The sequence below is a fragment of the Oncorhynchus mykiss genome, chromosome 4 (genome assembly GCF_013265735.2).
Source record: "Oncorhynchus mykiss isolate Arlee chromosome 4, USDA_OmykA_1.1, whole genome shotgun sequence".
NCBI lineage: Eukaryota > Metazoa > Chordata > Actinopteri > Salmoniformes > Salmonidae > Oncorhynchus > Oncorhynchus mykiss.
In genome coordinates this window covers 12064500-12081946 of record NC_048568.1, presented here as the reverse complement: position 1 = coordinate 12081946, position 17447 = coordinate 12064500, and the positions used below count along the sequence as shown (strand labels likewise).

General features: G+C 41.8%; 2 protein-coding genes across 9 annotated transcripts in view; one reads left to right on the top strand and one right to left on the bottom strand.

Moving 5' to 3' along the window:
• LOC110522089 (titin) overlaps nt 1-8438 on the top strand; it is a 33456-nt gene extending 25018 nt beyond the window's left edge. The window contains exons 16-17 of the mRNA XM_021600182.2: nt 5401-5478; nt 6138-8438. Of these exons, the coding sequence (XP_021455857.2) occupies nt 5401-5461 (61 nt within the window). The 3' untranslated portion in view covers nt 5462-5478; nt 6138-8438. The remainder of the gene's footprint in view (nt 1-5400; nt 5479-6137) is intronic.
• myo6a (myosin VIa) overlaps nt 6828-17447 on the bottom strand; it is a 95899-nt gene continuing 85279 nt past the window's right edge. For 2 of the 8 annotated variants that reach the window (XM_036975640.1, XM_036975643.1), the window contains 7 exons: nt 17295-17333; nt 16007-16045; nt 14284-14390; nt 12989-13129; nt 10897-10923; nt 9173-9391; nt 6828-9048 (listed from right to left, as the gene is read on the bottom strand). In XM_036975640.1, coding sequence (XP_036831535.1) covers nt 8849-9048; nt 9173-9391; nt 10897-10923; nt 12989-13129; nt 14284-14390; nt 16007-16045; nt 17295-17333 — 772 coding nt within the window. In that variant the 3' untranslated portion in view covers nt 6828-8848. The remainder of the gene's footprint in view (nt 9049-9172; nt 9392-10896; nt 10924-12988; nt 13130-14283; nt 14391-16006; nt 16046-17294; nt 17334-17447) is intronic. The other 6 variants (XM_036975642.1, XM_036975645.1, XM_036975644.1 and 3 more) reach the window with 4 other exon arrangements.

Below are 17447 nucleotides of genomic sequence, written 5' to 3'. Positions count from 1 at the left end.
ATTTCTCCGGTCAAAGATAAAGAGCAATTTTGTCTCAGCAGATCTATTCTATGAAACCATTTTATTTAGACATTTTGAATTTCTTGAGATGCAGCAGCTCGTTTTCAAGGGTGTGTCCCCCCCCCAAAATAAGGTAACACTTTACTTGACATCCAGCGTCATAACAGTCATAACAGTTGACATAACCTGTCATATGATCATGACACATATTTAGACCTGTTGTGACATATAGTACAATTTGAATGTTTGGACACAACTACTCATTCAAGGGTGTTTATTTATTTTACCGATTTTCTACATTGTAGAATAATAGTGAAGACATCAAAACTATGAAATGACACATATGGAATCATGTAGTAACCAAAAAAGTGTTAAACAAAATCAAAATCAATTTTAAATTTGAGAATCTTCAAAGTAGCCACTCTTTGCCTTGATGACAGCTTTGCACACTCTTGGCATTCTCGCAACCAGCTTCATAAGCAATGCTTTTCCAACTGTCTCGATGGAGTTCCCACATACGCTGAGCACTTGTTGGCTGCTTTTCCTTTACTTTGAGGTCCGTCTCATCCCAAACGGGTTGCGGTCGGGTGATTGTGGAGGCCAGGTCATCTGACACAGCACTTCATCACACTTCTCCTTCGTCAAATAGCCCTTACACAGGCTGGAGGTGCATTTTGGGTCATTGTCTTGTTGAAAAACAAATGATAGTCCCACTAAGCCCTAACCAGATGGGATGGTGGGATGGTGTATCACTGCAGAATGCTGTGGTAGCCATGCTGGTTAAGTGTGCCTTGAAATCTAAATAAATCACTGACAGTGTCACCAGCAAAGCACCCCCACACCATCACACCTCCTCCATGGCTTCACGGTAGGAACCACAAATGCGGAGATCATCCGTTCACCTACTCCGTGTCTCAAAGACACGGCGGTTGGAACCAAAAATCTCAAATTTGGACACAAGACCAAAAGAACAGATTTACACCGGTCTATTGTTCATTGCTCGTGTTTCTCAGCCCAAGCAAATCTCTTCCTCTTACTGATGTCCTTTAGAAGTGGTTTCGTTGCAGCAATTCGACCACGAAGGCCTGATTCAGTCTCCTCTCAACAGTTGATGTTGATGGGTCTGTTACTTGAACTAATTTATTTGGGCTGCCATTTGAGGCTGATAACTCTAATGAACTTATCCTCTGCAGAAAAGGTAACTCTGGGTCTTCCTTTCCTGTGGCGGTCCTCATGAGAGCCAGTTTCATCATAGCGATGTATGTTTTTTTGCGACTGCACTTGAAGAAACTTTCACAGTTGACTGACCATGTCTTAAAGTAATGATGGACTGTTGTTTCCCTTTGCTTATTTGAGCTGTTCTTGCCCTAATATGGACTATCTTCTGTACAGCTCCCCCTCCCTTGTCACAACACAACTGATTGGCTCAAACGCATTAAACTTTTACAAGGCACACCTGTTAATTGATATGCATTCCAGGTGATTTCTCATGAAGCTGGTTGAGAGAATGCCAAGATGTGTAGAAATGCTGTCAAGGCAAAGGGTGGCTACTTATATAAATATAATATAAAATATATTTAGATTTGTTTAACAAATGTTTTTACTGCACAATTCCATATTTATTCAATCATTTTGATGTCTTCACTATTATTCCACAATGTAGAAAACAGTCAAATAAAAATGTTTTCACTGGAATGAGTAGATGTGACCAAACTTTTGACTGGTACTATATAGTGTTATTTTATGGCTGATTATGACAACATAAGAGTGCCCAAAAAAAACCTACCACTACAAAGCAAAACATTTTATTACACCATAGCCTACTTGTCCACAGTATTTTTATATATATCATTTTCTGAAATTGACCATATTAAGTAATCATTGTAATTGCACACACATTAATGTCAGAGATGCACCTACCCCAATGCTCTGATGCTGATGACTGAGATGAATATGAAATCATATTGCAGGAGCAGGACAACACACCCTCTTTTATAATTATGATGGTCATAATGCTTCATGAGTGTCATGAAGTGCATTTTTCTCAGTCTAAGTGACACAGGATGGCTATAAGGCTTCCTGACAGTGCCATAAAGGTCATTTTCTTAATCCAAGTAAAGTGACAGGATGGTCATTATGCGTCATGACAGTGTCATAAAGTGTATTTTCTACAAGTTATTTAAAATATGAAAAAAAAACATGACTTTAAAGAACTCATTACAACAACAAAAAATGAGTTAAACTTTCAAATGAAAGGAAACTTCTTGGCAGGAAAAAAAAGCATTTGAATAAAATGTGGGTTTTGAAACTTATGTAGGTGTCATAACCAGCCATAAAAATAACGCAATATCACAATGTCTAAATATATGGGCCATGAGTGTTATGACCATATTATGACAGGTTAAGACAAGTTGTCAGCTGTTATGTCTTTATGACATGGTTATGACCATGTCATAATGTGATATGATGCTAGATGTCAAGTATAGTGTTACCCTACAACTAATAAAAACTACTGCTACAACTACGAATAAAACAATTACCTATAATATACAGTTGAAGTCGTAAGTTTACATACACTTAGGTTGGCGTCATTAAAACTCATTTTTCAACCACTCCATACATTTCTTGTTAACAAACTAGTTTTGGCAAGTCGGTTAGGACTTCTACTTTGTGCATGACAATCATTTTCCAACAATTGTTTACAGACAGATTATTTCACTTTATCACAATTCCAGTGGGTCAGAAGTTTACATGCACTGTTGACTGCCTTTAAACAGCTTGGAAAATTCCAGAAAATGTGTCATGGCCTTAGAAGCTTCCGATAAACTAATTGACATCATTTGAGTCAATTGGAGGTGTACCTGTGGATGAATTTCAAGGCCTACCTTCAAACTCGGTGCCTCTTTGCTTGACATCATGGGAAAATCAAAAGAATTCAGCCAAGACATCAGCATTTATTTGTAGACATCCACAAGTCTGGTTCATCCTTGGGAGTAATTTCCAAATGCCTAAATGTACCACGTTCATCTGTACAAACAATAGTACGCAAGTATAAACACCATGTGGCCACACAGCCATCATACCGCTCAGGAAGGAGACTCGTTGTCTCCCAGAGATAAACGTACTTGTGTGTGAAAAGTGCAAAACAAACCCAGAACAACCGCAAAGGACCTTGTGAAGATGCTGGAGGAAACAGGTACAAAAGTATCTATATCCACAGTAAAACGAGTCCTATATCGACATAACCTGGAAGGCTGCTCAGCAAGGAAGAAGCCACTGCTCCAAAACCGCCATAAAAAAGCCAGACTACGGTTTGCAACTGCACATGGGGACAAAGATCATACTTTTTGGCCATAATGACCCTCGTTATGTTTGGAGGAAAAAGGGGGAGGCTTGCAAGCCGAAGAACATCATCCCAACCGTGAAGCACAGGGGTGCAGCATTATGTTGTGGGGGTGCTTTGCTGCAGGAGGGACTGGTGCACTTCACAAAATAGATGGCTTTATGAGGAAGGAAAATTATGTGGATATATTGAAGCAACATGTCAAGACATCAGTCAGGAAGTTAAAGCTTGGTCGCAAATGGGTCTTCCAAATGGACAATGACCCCAAGCATACTTCCAAAGTCAAGGTATTGGAGTGGCCATCACAAAGCCCTGACCTCAATTCTATAGAAGATTTGTGGGCAGAACTGAAAAAGCGTGTGTGAGCAAGGCCTACAAACCTGACTCAGTTACACCAGCTCTGTCAGGAGGAATGGGACAAAATTCACCCAACTTGTGGGAAGCTTGTGGAAGGCTACCTGAAACATTTGACTCTAGTTCAACTATTTAAAGGCAATGCTACCAAATACTAATTAGGTGTATGTAAACTTCTCACCCACTGGGAATGTGATGAGAGAAATTCAAGTTGAAATATTCACTCTACTATTATCCTGACATTTCACAATCTTAAAATATAGTGGTGATCCTAACTGACCTAAGACAGGGAATTTTTACTAGGATTAAATGTCGGGAATTGTGAAAAACTAAGTTTAAATGTATTTGGCTAAGGTATATGTAAACTTTCGACTTCAACAGCATACATATTTACAAATATCTTCATGGAGATGTTTCTATTAGTTAAAAACTAACGGTTAACATTTGAAAAAGAGCTTTCTTAAATTCACTCATTTTAATGCCTTGACTTCTATAGGTAAATTATTCCAGTCATTTGGGCCTTTGTATCTGGAAGATCTTACTCCAACTTCGTGATGTACCCTTGGAATGTGGAATTGCTGCTGTTGTCGAAAGGAGTAGTGCGAGTCTTGTGAAGTTAGGTGTTCCTTAATATATACAAGGAATTGTAAGTTGATACACTTAAAAAAGAAATTGGTACCAATGCAGTCATCTCCTGTTTGGGAGTAACAGCCAATTTAGTTATTCATACATTGTGCAATGTGTCTTATAACGGCATCCAAGAATGAATCTGCAAAGATCGTTATAAATGACATCTAATTCGTAAAGTAAGGTCTTGGCAGTGTTTTGATAGTCACCATAGTAACACAACTGGTTACAATAAAACAATTCTTACAGTAGATCTGTATAGTAACCCAATTGCCTGATGTGGAGTTTATTCTCTGCCATGTACTAAACAGCATATAGGACTTTGTTTGATTTAAAACCAGTGTTAATATCATCTTGGAGTGTTGCTTGGATCTGCAAAATATTTTAACCTGATGTATAGGGAGCTTTGTATTAGCATGTGTGTGAACATGTGTATTCTGACAAATGAGGCAATTTAATGATGAATACTGAGCCTTGAGGTTGTGAGTCCAAGAAGTTGTGATTTGTGTCTTATGAAAACAGATACGCATGGAACCAGTTTAAATTTTTGTTGTTGTGAAACCAAATATTTATTCTTTTAAGATAGAATATTGAAATAAATCAAATGCTTTTTAATTTATTTTTAAATGGCACCCGTTAGTTTGCCTTGGTCAGATGAAAAAGGTACATCATCAGTATGTTTCACTAATGCTGTAGTTGTAGAATGGTTGGGTCTAAAGCCAAATTGAAATTAAATGTATACATTATGGAATGTATTATTTTCTCAAAGACGTTTGCTATTGAACAGCAATTTAGGCCTACAATCAGGATATATTTGAAAATGATTGGTCTATAAGCAACGTGAAGGTCAAGTACTTTGTTTTCGCCAAGAGGATACTGCACCATATTTAACTTGGTGTCCTTCCATCTCACAGGTCTTTATAATGAACACTAGAAGCTCCTGACTAATACATCTTCATTACAGAAAAACCTTGTTGCGCTTCACCCCATGTGACTTTGCCCCTTGGGATAATGGTTTTATTTTTTGCTGCTTCCTTTGCTCGTTTTGTCTCAATATCAGTTCTCTTATTTTGTAGATACCCAGAAAAGTATACGTCTTCCAGGGCTGACAAATTAAGAACGTCGAGTGTTGAATGACAACCCTCCGTATTGAGGTAAGGACTTGTTAGGTCATTTGTTCTCTCTGGACAACTTTGACTTTCATTTGACCTCCATTTCTGACCCAGACAGAGAATGCCAAAGTGTCAAATTACATTATCGCAACAAGAAAGGCGAATCAAACCATGACATAATTATTATTCAAACTGTTCCATTATATTTTGATAGTTTACGGGTGGATCTCAAATGGATTTAGAGCGGAGTGTATTTCTACACGACAGTAAGCCGGACAGACAGACAAACACTTCACACAGACAAACTAAACCTACCAAAGGGAAGGCTTATCCCATGTTATTCACCTCTTGATGGAGGAGAGGCGGATTGTCAAGCCTGTTTATGAGCAGAAGCCGTTGTTGCTTTCGGAATGTAGGCTTTGTCGGTAGTCTGGCTTTGTGATTAGTCTGGCCTTCTTTGATCCTCTTTCCGGGTCAGTGTTAGTTGTTGAGGAACAGGGTCAAATTGAATTAAGAGTTAAATGAAAGGAAACGGAATGCAGAATTGAGTTTGTCTAACTTTCATTCAAAAGATAATACAATTCAAAGCATCAGACTTGGGTTTATAAAGTATCCCAGTTAGATTAATGACATACATTTTAGCTTGCACTGTACAGTCTTTGTGAAAGGTAACAACTGGAATCTGTGTCTCTCTTTTTTAGACTTGGCAACTGCAGAAGAGACACAGGAATGTTAATAAAACAATAGCTAAATCGCAGATGCAGATCACGGACAATGTTGTGATTGCAGAAAGACATTGACCTGTTGGCTACTGATGGACAGACAGGCACTCAGCCAGACAACCCCTTCATTTGACCTTTCCAAAGCCTGTGTTTCACCAGAAAGGATACTCCCGTTTTCTGTCAAACAGACATTCAGGCGAACTCTGGACAGCCGTACTCGGTCATTGTCATCAGTGAACAAATGACTCGGGAACGACAGATGAATGTCAAACGGATGTGATCATTTTGCTATGGCATCCCAGGACCGCTAACTGCTTTTATACATATGTGCTGACATTTATTTTAGTAGTGAAAGTGTTAATGTAAAAATGCCAGACGAAAAGTTACAAGAAATGTTTTCCTCATAATGAGGTACTTATGTTGCAACGTTGTATAGTGAATAACACGTACTGTACACCTGTGTGGGTGATGTTAATGATACATCTGTCTCTGTAATAATGTAATGGTGTTTCCTCAGGGTCGTAAAACTACTGCTGTTCTGTACACGTCGGGGAAATGAATTGCTCACCATCTTCAATAGGGCTTTTTTAAAACTATTTCCTCACAGAACTCTATTTGTGTTGCTGTAGCATTGAGTAACAGAACGTAAAACACGAGGAGCAATATCAGTTGAGTGAAAGAATGCGTTTATTTCAACAGTTAGAGATCAGCATTAGAAAAACGTGACAGTGAAAAGGCAGTATTTGAGGAATGATTGTAACGCGTGGAGAGAGACACACAGAGCATATCGAAGCCAGTCAGTAATTGGTTGTACATTACAAGAGATATTCCAGGAGACCACACAGTACGTACAGTAGTATACTCTGGTGTTCAAGTCATAAATAAATACTTAGATCTAAACTGAAGACATGCCTCAGACACGCGCACGAGTGGATAGATCTCATGCATTCAAAACAACCACGACGTCGCCTTTTCGCTTGTGCCGAGCGTCAAAGGGAATGAGAAGAAGCGCTAGAAAACAAACCCCAGACTAACAAATCAGCCTTACCTGAAGAGAGTAGTTCTAGTCTCACAAGAGATTGTCTCTAAAACACACAGTACTGTACATGACAAAGGCTGTCCTTCTCCTTGTAGCTTTGAGGAATTATTGCTTCATTTTAAAGTAGTTATTTTTTTTTCAAGAAACATGAGTCATGTGCCCAAACCCTTTTGATTTTAGAGTAGAAAGATTTCTTTTGAAAATAAATGTGTACATTCCTGTAGAAACATTACTCTCTTTGTATCATAAAATATCCTGTACGTAAGTGTCTATTGAAATATGAGATGATATATCCAGGAGGGAAGACTAGCTGGATACTGTATCTGAGCTTGAGGTCTCCTTGACCCCTCCTACTTCATTTCTCCATTCAGTTCTGCTCCCATACACACATTTGGTCCAACAGTATGACTTGAATGCTATTTGAAATCCTAGAGTATCTCAAGATTTGTATGGTTCACTTCTTGTAATCCACATCATAAATTAAATTTGATTAGCACATTATTTTTCTTCTTAAGACAATATTTGGAATATCATAGCCTTGTGTGGACAACATAAAACAATGCATTTAAATTTCAACCATGTGGCTTTAGGAATGAATGGTTGGGGAATGTGAAAATGAAAACATCTTTAGCTTTCTTTCGTTCTTTCTCTCATTAGCATTCCTAAATCACACATAAACAAAAAGTAAAGACTGAAGGAACAAAATCGACTCAATTACATTCTGTCTGAAAGTCAGAGGTAAAAAAAAAGAAGAAGTTTACAGTATTATCAAATATAATAATTTGAAATGAATTAATTTATGGGCAGTTACTGAAAATAATCCTTAAGAACCTGACGCTCAAGTATAACTGCCTCACATGAGAGATCATCATCATCACCCCGCCAACACCACCACCCCCAGAATGCGTTGAAGCCTATTTTCCACCCATGGATCAAACATCTCTTTTGTGCAAGTATTGTCCTGTAATAACCACATGAACAGAAAGTATTGGTTTACGTGAGATCATCAAAAAGCTGTTATTAAGACTGCAGAGAGAAAACGATGAGATGTCAGGTTAAACCACCAACACAGTAATAAACATCTACGATTTAATACTCTTAAAACTCTTATTTGGAGGCGCAGCTTTGAAAACAGTCCCTACTTTCAGCAAATGACCCTGTTAAAGTCGTTTTTTATTTATAAGGCCTCGTAGTTAAAGTAGCAGGAATATTAAAGAAAAACCTCACATTTGCTCAAGAAACAAAACTAGATGTAATTAGTGTCTGATTACTCTGCATAGGTTCACTGCAAATTCCTCTGCTCCCACCAACAAATAATAACCAACAAGAGAATTGAAAGCCGGCAAGAACATGAAGAAAAAAAAAATGGACAATGAACAAAAAGCAGTTCACTTATGACTTGAGTACCTCCAGTCAAAACATGGTACAGTATGCTTGAATGCCCGCCGTGTTCGGTACAGTAGCTAAATGCATTCTTCCCTTTGCTGTAGTGAGATAGAGGCCTGTGGTTTGGGACAGGGGATTTAGCGCCTGGGTGGAAGTTTCCCCTAGGTACAGATCTAGGATCAGCTTCCCTAATCCTAACCATTAGTGGGGAAAATGAAAAACTGACCCAGAATCAGTGACTAGGGGGAAATTCACCCTACACTTTTTACTTGAGGAGACTCTGCAGCATGGCTGTGGCATAGGTGGGGCGGGCCTGTCGGCTCTCGATAGCGCTCCGGAGGTACTGGATACCCCCGCAGCGCTCCCAGATCTCCTCAAACTGCCGGGGCAGTATCTCAGCTCCCCTTTTCCTCGTCAGGCCTGTTTCCTCCAGGCTCAGTTCACACATCTCCATGTCATCTTTCCCTACAGACACACAGAGAAAACAGCAAAACAAGTTTTATGAGGCAGTAACAGTATGAAAAGGACAGGCACATGCGCGCACAAAATGCACACAAAGACACCCCACGGGGTCAGGTTGCTGACCGACCTGCCACCAGCAGGATGGGTTGCTTGTCCGGATGCAGCTCCATCTGCCTGGCGATCCAGGGCCCGTCAAAGTGGGCATACCACCAGCCCTTCTTCTTGTTCTGGGGGTCCTTGTACTGGTCCCCGGGCCTGATGAAGGGGATGCGGAAGTAGCGCTGCTGCCGGTTCATGGCCACCTCATGCTGCCTGGCTGGGATGGGTGGGGCTGGGTTCGCCTGGGCTGTTGGGGAAGGGATTAGTTAGAGGCTAATGATGCTGGCTGATTGCAATGGTAACAGAACCCAATAGGGATGGGAAGGAACAGGAACCAATAGAAATGAAAACAGGAACCAATAGGGATGCTGGGACTGCGTTGCTGCTAGAGCTAGGGGGGGGTCAGCATTAGCAGAGAGCAAATCAGGGACAAGCGGCATGTCAGATGTTTGTTACAGAGCCTGCTCGTATCAAAACATAAAGAACATACATAGGCCAAGTGATTGAAAGGGGTGGGAGGCTCTATGGAGAAAAGGACCAGGGAAAGATGGGGGGGTGGGGGTGCAGTAGCCTCAGTCCTGTTGACAGGCATGGTACAGTACATATTTTTCTTTAGTTTAGAGCAACCTCTCCCTGACTCCCTGCCACCAAACAAAACGGATCCTTTACTAAAAGGTGAGAAAGCCGAAAAGGTTGTGCCGTTAACTATGAGGATGACACTTTGCAACCAACACCATTGCGGTACAATTAACTAGAGAAACAATGGCCGCCCACTCATTCCCAACACCTTTCAGAGAGTCCTTCCCTCATATAAACAGTTGATTTTGTCCAGAGAAAAAGCTTGCAAAAGCTGCAACCGAGACTGACAGAATTTTTGGTGGTGTTTGTTCCAATGACGTGTACACAATCTCTATGTGAATACACATCATTCCTTTTGAACATACTCCTTGACAGACGCACTATATGTGAATTATTTTTGTTGCAAGGATGTCCGTCGATTTGTACGGCCAGCTACTCATTGTCTGATGCACTTCAGTGAATGAGAGGGTCTGCACAGACAGATCTTTTTTTTTACCTAGTCGGCTCAGGGATTAGAAACCAGCAACCTTTCGGCTGCTGGCCCAAAAGTAGAGCACCATCTACGGAATAAGGTCCCATTTGGGAGGCGGGCACACATCCATCCAAACACCAGTTAGCCTAAGTGCCCTGAATGATTTTAGCTCCAATTGTCAAGCGTAGCCACAAAACATTTGCAGCAACATCAATAACAGCAGCCATTTTAACACTTTGAAATCTCTTTGTGCCCATCCTCATTCTCTATCAGCTCGAGTTCCACATTTGAAAACACCATCCAAATCGAACACTGCCTTGTAAAAAAAAAAACTAGAAGTCTGTAGCATCTCATACAATAGCCTACACTTACAAATAATTCCAGGTGCACTTAGCTGAAACCCCTTCTTCTGTTATAAAATAACATGCACACCAAAGACGATTACATTTAGAAAGAAACCAGTTGCTGTAAGATTCCTCACGCCATCACCAAGGTTATGTCCCAAACGGTACCCTATTTCCTATATAGTGCACTGCTGTTGACCAGAGCCTTATCCCAAAACAGAAAGTAAAACCCTTCCACATAGGCGAGTAGTGACCACCACACACAGACAGCCCTCCCCTCCATTTCCCCATGGTTAATAGAGGGCTTAGCACTGGGCTGAGGTTAGTGGTGCTACTACATCATGGAGAACCACTTACGTGCTTGTCTCACATGAGGTGCGAGATCTGAAAGTAAACATGCCAGGTTACACTTACAAACACATGCAGTATGACACAGGTATAAAACAAAATCAACATGCAAGACAATATTATGGAACTACAAATTAATTTCCTAGAAAGACTAGGCTATTTTGAGCCGATCACCAATATCAATGCCTCTTCTTCATAGATATTAATGGTAGCGCTATTACCATGTCTTTACATGTGTTTACTGTAGCCATGGCCTAAATGGATGAGACCATAGGCATGGAAGTACAGGGAAGGCCATTCACAAGCAAAACCATTTGATTGTAGGTTACATTATCCTTGGAGCCTGAAAATATGAGAGCTCTCCTCAGCCTCTGCCTTGTTAATGTGTCAGAGAGCAGGTAGGCATAGCTGGCACTGTGCTGTGTCTGACACTACGGGCTTTATTTTAACAAACCTAACGCAATGGTAAATCTAAGCAGTGGCGGTAGCGCTATTGGTCCGGGCAATATTTTTTTGTTTGTTGCTATTTTCACAGCCGTTATTATGAGCGCAATAGCTGGCGGTGGCGCGAAAGGGCTGGGTTTTGATGAATAAACAAGTTGTGGTTGTGACGAAGGCTTGGTCACTCACTAGCCAATCATGGCGTTCCATGCCTTAATACCGCATGCGTTATAGAAAGGCTACTTGGCTAATGCATGGCCAGGACAAGATTGACACCAGATGTATTGCTGTTGAACCAGCTTTTGTTATAGTAGGGTAAGGGTAGCCTACTAAGGTTTTAATTATTATTATTATTATTTTTTTTTATTAAACAAAATGGAAAATAACAAAAAAAATCTAAATACTAATGTCACCGGATGATCTTATCTCTCGTTCCATGATGGGTAATTAGTCTACATGGAGGGGTTTTATGCACATCCATAATAATAAGAGGCGCTGGCTAAAATAATGTAATAGCCTACATAGATTTTAAAAAAAAAAGTGATGTCCGCTCACAGTTTTGCTGCTGCCAAACTTGATCTTTGAATAAAACTTTGGTGATCAAGATTAATTTCTAAGAAGTCTCACAATCCTCACAACAAAAATGGGGGAAAAAAAGTTTCTAAATAGGAGATTCACGGGCACAAAGCACATCTCTTGCTCCATGTGTATATGGGCACTATGCATCATGGCTGGATAGGCTGAGCTTCTGCTGTCAAAATCCATGCCATAACCAACCGCGTTACCGCTAAAACCAGCTTTCGGTTGGTCTTAAAATATCCCCACCAGCTCATACTGAAAACGGCGCATGTTTTTAAGGAAACAAATCAGATATCGCTACCCCTCCAACCTTTGCGCAAGCGGGCTCATATAAGACAGGTAAATTACCAATCCTGGCACTAGGGTTTGAAAATAGAAGAGCGTCGGGATTTAACAGGTCGAAATTGCAAACAAGCACACGTTTGACAATAGTGCTTTCTTAACGCCAGATGAAAATAGAGCACTAAGTGAGAGGAGGACAGGTGGGGGCTGGGCATAGCTACAGATCCTAGAATTATACATGTAATTCTATGGGGGCTGTGTATGTGGTATGCAGTTGTCTAACAAACAGCACATACAAAGTGGATCTGCAATCTGCCACACAGGAAAAATAGCTGTTTGTTGTCATGGCGACTCCATGTTTTGTACATGGAAAGGACCCATTTGCGGCTCACAGAGCGAGACAGCATGGGGTGCTATGGAGAACAATAAGAGAAAAGGTCAGGCTGGAGGATGAGAGCAGGCACCAACAGGCTGTGTCCCAAATGGCACCATATTCCCTAGATAGTGCATTACTTTTGACCACGGCCCACATGGGTCTGGTCAAAAGGAGTGCACTATGTAGAGAATAGGACGCCATTTGGGATGCAGCCACAGTCTCAGTATTGCAGTAGAATATATCAGTAGGGGACTAGAGGTCTGATATTGGGAGCAGAATAAAAAAAATGTATGCTTCCAAATCGCGACTATCACAGCATGGAAAGAGACCCATAATAAGACGCCTACATTGATGTTGTACTGTATAACACTGTCTGAAACACCCTGTGGGTTGGGGACAAGGTGGCCTGTGGGGTCCCTTTACCGTAGTCGGTGACTGATTTGGGGGCCCTCTGCTCAGTGTTGCCGGTGTCGTTGCCACGCTTCTTGTTCTTTGACTTCCAGGCGTGATAGACCTTCAGCCGGCGGTGGAACTCCTCTCGGCAGGCAGCCAGCAACTCAATATCTGTGGGTGGAGAGGGAGGGAGAAAGATCGGGAGAGGAAGAGCTATTAGAGCATGGCAGGTTCTAAAGTCGACCAGCACCACAAAGGACAGAGCTGCACACAGAGATGGAGGACGACCAACAGAGAGACGATAGCTACAGCTAAAAGACTTTCATTACTTCAACAACAATTCAAAAGCCATAAAAGAATAAAAAGACAAGACAGCATTATGGGTTTGTCTTTCTATGTCTTCATGAAATTCTAAAACAATTGCTGCTAGGGTTAAAACGCATTTAAACTGTCATCAGCAGACCCGCTAAGTGCCTTGGTAAAGTTGAATTCACAAAGATGGCTCCCTACCTACCAGATAAATGAGTCATTTCACTGTCAAAAAGGTCTCCCTGTAATGGGCACACTACTTAATATCAGCATGCCTGATTGCTTTGTGAATACTTTCAATACAAATGTGTCAGCAACCCCAGATACCCCATTGTTGGGCATTTTTTGGTAGCACATAAGACACAGGGCTTGGGGAGCAGCGAATGAATGAGCCTGCGCCCAAAATGAAAGCCAATTCTAGGGTTCCCCAATAGGGTCAGGGGTGACTTAAACCCCCCCCCCCCCCCCCGTTGAAATCAGCGTAGTGTTTCTAATTGAGGAAATCTGTTACAGAGTATTCAAGTGTGTAAATCAATAATCAAGGTTTGAAATGATTATGTTTTGGTCAAATACTATACCCGTTTTGGCTTCTTGTGGTCCATTTGCAGTATACAAATTATTTATAACCATCTGCTCAACTACAAAAAAATGGCCCGAGGATTAATGTAATGGAGGATCCCTGCCCTACATATTGCACAACATTTGACCACTGGTACCCCACTGTTTTACCAAATGATAGAAGAATTTGACTTTCATGTACAAGGAAGTGATCAAATAATAACGTAGGCATTAATAAATAACCATGGAGCAAGTTAAAGCTGTAAAATCACAATTCACTTTTAGACCGAAGCGAACCAGGCTCAGAAAACAGTTTGACAGTTCAATATTGCATAAGGTTCGTTAGGAGCGACACTGTCTCAGCAAAATGTCCCAGTCAAGATTCTTAACGTCAAAATGTCAGAGTCAAGTTTCTAAATGAGCTTCACCCAAACATTCAACATGGCTGACTTTCTTACCACAGGATGTGTTAATGGCGTCCCTCAGTTCGGCATACTTCCACTTGCTGAGCTCGTACTTCTTGGTGCCAGCAGCAGCAGCTTTGGTGGCCTGAACCTGTGGGCCTCTGGCAGCACAGAAACAATCAAGACAGTGGGATTACAACCAAAACCAGAGCAGGCTCCGGGGTGAAGTTTCCCCTAGGTACAGATGTAGGATCGGCATACCCTCCCCCAATCCTTAACCATCGGTGGGAAAAATTCTAAGCTGACCCAAGATCAGCATCTAGGAGCAACTTCACCCTACACCAGTGGAGCAAGAATGACAGGATCCATAACGAGAGAGATCAAAGGTCATAATCACATGATGACATATTGCGATTTTCATTGGAGGAGTTGGGAGCAGGATGATGTGGGGTGAAATGTGAAGTTTGTCAGGTGAACTGCAGCTAGACAAGAGAAATTTAACAACCTCACACCAGTAACACAGACTATTCACAACCCAACTGTATGGAGCTGGAACGGCTCATAGGAGCAGGAGCCCATCTCCTGTTTCTGTAGCGTGAGGCAGCTCGATGTGCAACTACACCTCCTGGACAGGATGTTAGTCTATCACAGGGCCTCGCCCCTAATTTTTCTCCATAATGCGGAGTGCCAAACAGACACACATTGGGTCCCTTGTTTACAGTCTTTGGTATAACTCGGCCGGGAATCGAACTCCCAACCTCAGGCAGGACACTAACCACAAGGCCACGGAATTGGTCATGGAGCTGCTCCAGTGCTGCTTTATTCTGTTGAACAGCCATTTAGCACTGTATGGGATGGTTTCCCTGACACAGATTAAGGACTAGGCTTAATCCATGTCTGGGAAATTGGCCCTGTGTGTCTTTCTACTCTCCAGCTGTTTCTTGCTAGTCTGATCTGTGGTCTCCTCCTCCTAACTGCTGACAGGGCTAATTACATCCTGGCTGGGATTTGCCCCTTTTAGACTCTCTGGATCTGAGGCTGGAGTGGGCCCTGGGCCACGCTCTAATCCTATTGGCTGATTTAGCCTCTCCAACCAGGGGTGCGTGCCTCGCACCGTTGGCGGCTATTCCGGGTACCCAGAAGCACGCAGCCCCATCGACCTTGGGCCAGCAGGCCGGGGCACCTTCTGCTCCCACTTCCTGTGGCCATGTGTCGCAATAAGGCGTAGTGGGAGGCGGCTTGAACCAATTAGTAAACAGACAACGTAACAGTGCCTGCTGGGTTTGTGGTCGACGGGCTCCAGCAAACATCTCTCATTCAGTCATTCTGACGGCTGGCCACATGGCGCCAGCTAATTGGGATCCCAATAAAGAAGAGCTCTACTACAGTGCAATATCAGTGGGCCAGGAATCAGGATATAGCTGACTTATATCATGTGTGAGTAACTATAATAGTTGGAACAAACATATGAGGCCACCATTATTTACTTACCAGTAGCAAAAGCTAGTTGAAGTTAAGTGATCGTCTGAGATTTAACAAATTTCAAAAGATTTGAAAACCAATCATCCATCCATTTGCATGGTGAGGAGCCCTACCCCATTGTGTAGGAACACTCAATGGTTAATCGTGTGGAATTATGAAGAATTAGCCTAAATGATGATACATATCTACTAAGAAGATTAGTATGGATACGCAGAATCACACGTTTTGATCCAGAGATTTGATCGTAACGATTACCTGAGATTTAATTCATGGAATTGAAAGGATTTCTACCCACCTAGACAGAAGCTCAGACATTTCCTTGGCCATTTCCTCCCTAAAAGGACATGATGAGCCCAGCATAATAAGAGTTAGAACCACTTTCAATACCAGCCAACTGTCACATTGATTGCAGTTGTAAGACAGGAGAGAGAAAGAAGGCGTGTAAAGAGAGAAAAGGTGTGTGCAGGTGCAGCCAGGAATATAATGCACTCTCCCTCCCTCCCTGGAACACTGCTGGTTTACTGGTCACTGTATCATCTAAGCAGGTCTCACATTCTGGCGTGACATACAGAGGCTGATCAGGCGGACAGTAGTCACGTGGTTAAGAGCGTTGGACCGGAAAGTTGCTGGTTTGAATCCCTGAGCCGACTAGGTGAAGAAAAAAATAATCTGTATGTGCCCTTGAGCAAAGCACTTAACCCTAATTGTTCCCGTACGTCGCTCTGGATAATTGTCTAAATGACTCAAATGTAAATCTGTGTGTGTGTGAGATCCTTTCCGCATGAGGCCGTGTGAACAGCCCAGAGCTCAGCATGTGAACTGTTGCAGCTATAAACAGAAACGCTTAGCTTCACTTGCAAATCTGTGGACGCCACCACCAAACTTAGATTTGATCTACAGGGCCACTGATTAAAAACTCACCACTCTGATGTTCTCACTCCTGTTGTTTAGCGCTTCTCTTCCCGGTTTGCTCACTCTCAGGTGACGTAGAACTGAGAGAACGTGTACATTCTTATAGCTATGCTCTGCCTATAACATGTATTACTGTGTTTCCAAGCAATTTCTTATTACCGGATGAGAGAGAGCGTATTTCCAAAGAAATCTTTTAAACTGACAGGAACAGTGGCTTGTAAAAGAGAGTAACCACATGGCAAATCCATTATGACCCTTCAAAACACCCTTTCAGAGTGCACATCAGCATGTCTTTGATTCACAACGTGACACATCCATCAACACGTAGGTTAGTGAGTTGGTGCAGTTCAGGGGCTTGTGGGAATGCTGTGGGGAGCAGAGGTCTAGTTGGCAGATGCTGCTACAGCACACAGTGGATTAGTAATATCAAGATAACGGTCAGTGCAGTCAGCCTAGCCGTTGCTTTTCCCACAATGCATTATTTTCAGCCTCAAGGCAACAAAAAAAAGAGAACAAAAGGCATGCAAAGAGAAGTGCAGATCCTTATAGTTCATTAATAGAAAACATAACGTGTGATATTCTACGTGCACCTCGTCTGAATTTAAAAGAAGAAGTGCCAGTGTGCTGAAGGTGCATTTACACAGAAAAGGTGATGTTTAAAAGGAACCTACATGGACATGCCCTTGAGCTTTTGAGATCCACCAGCTCCACTGCAACAAGAGAATGATGAGGATTACAACCGTACACAATACAATGGGGAACTGGAAGAAAAGGTACTTCCTTTTCCTCTTTCTTTGATTGGTTAAAAGGACAGATCATTCCTC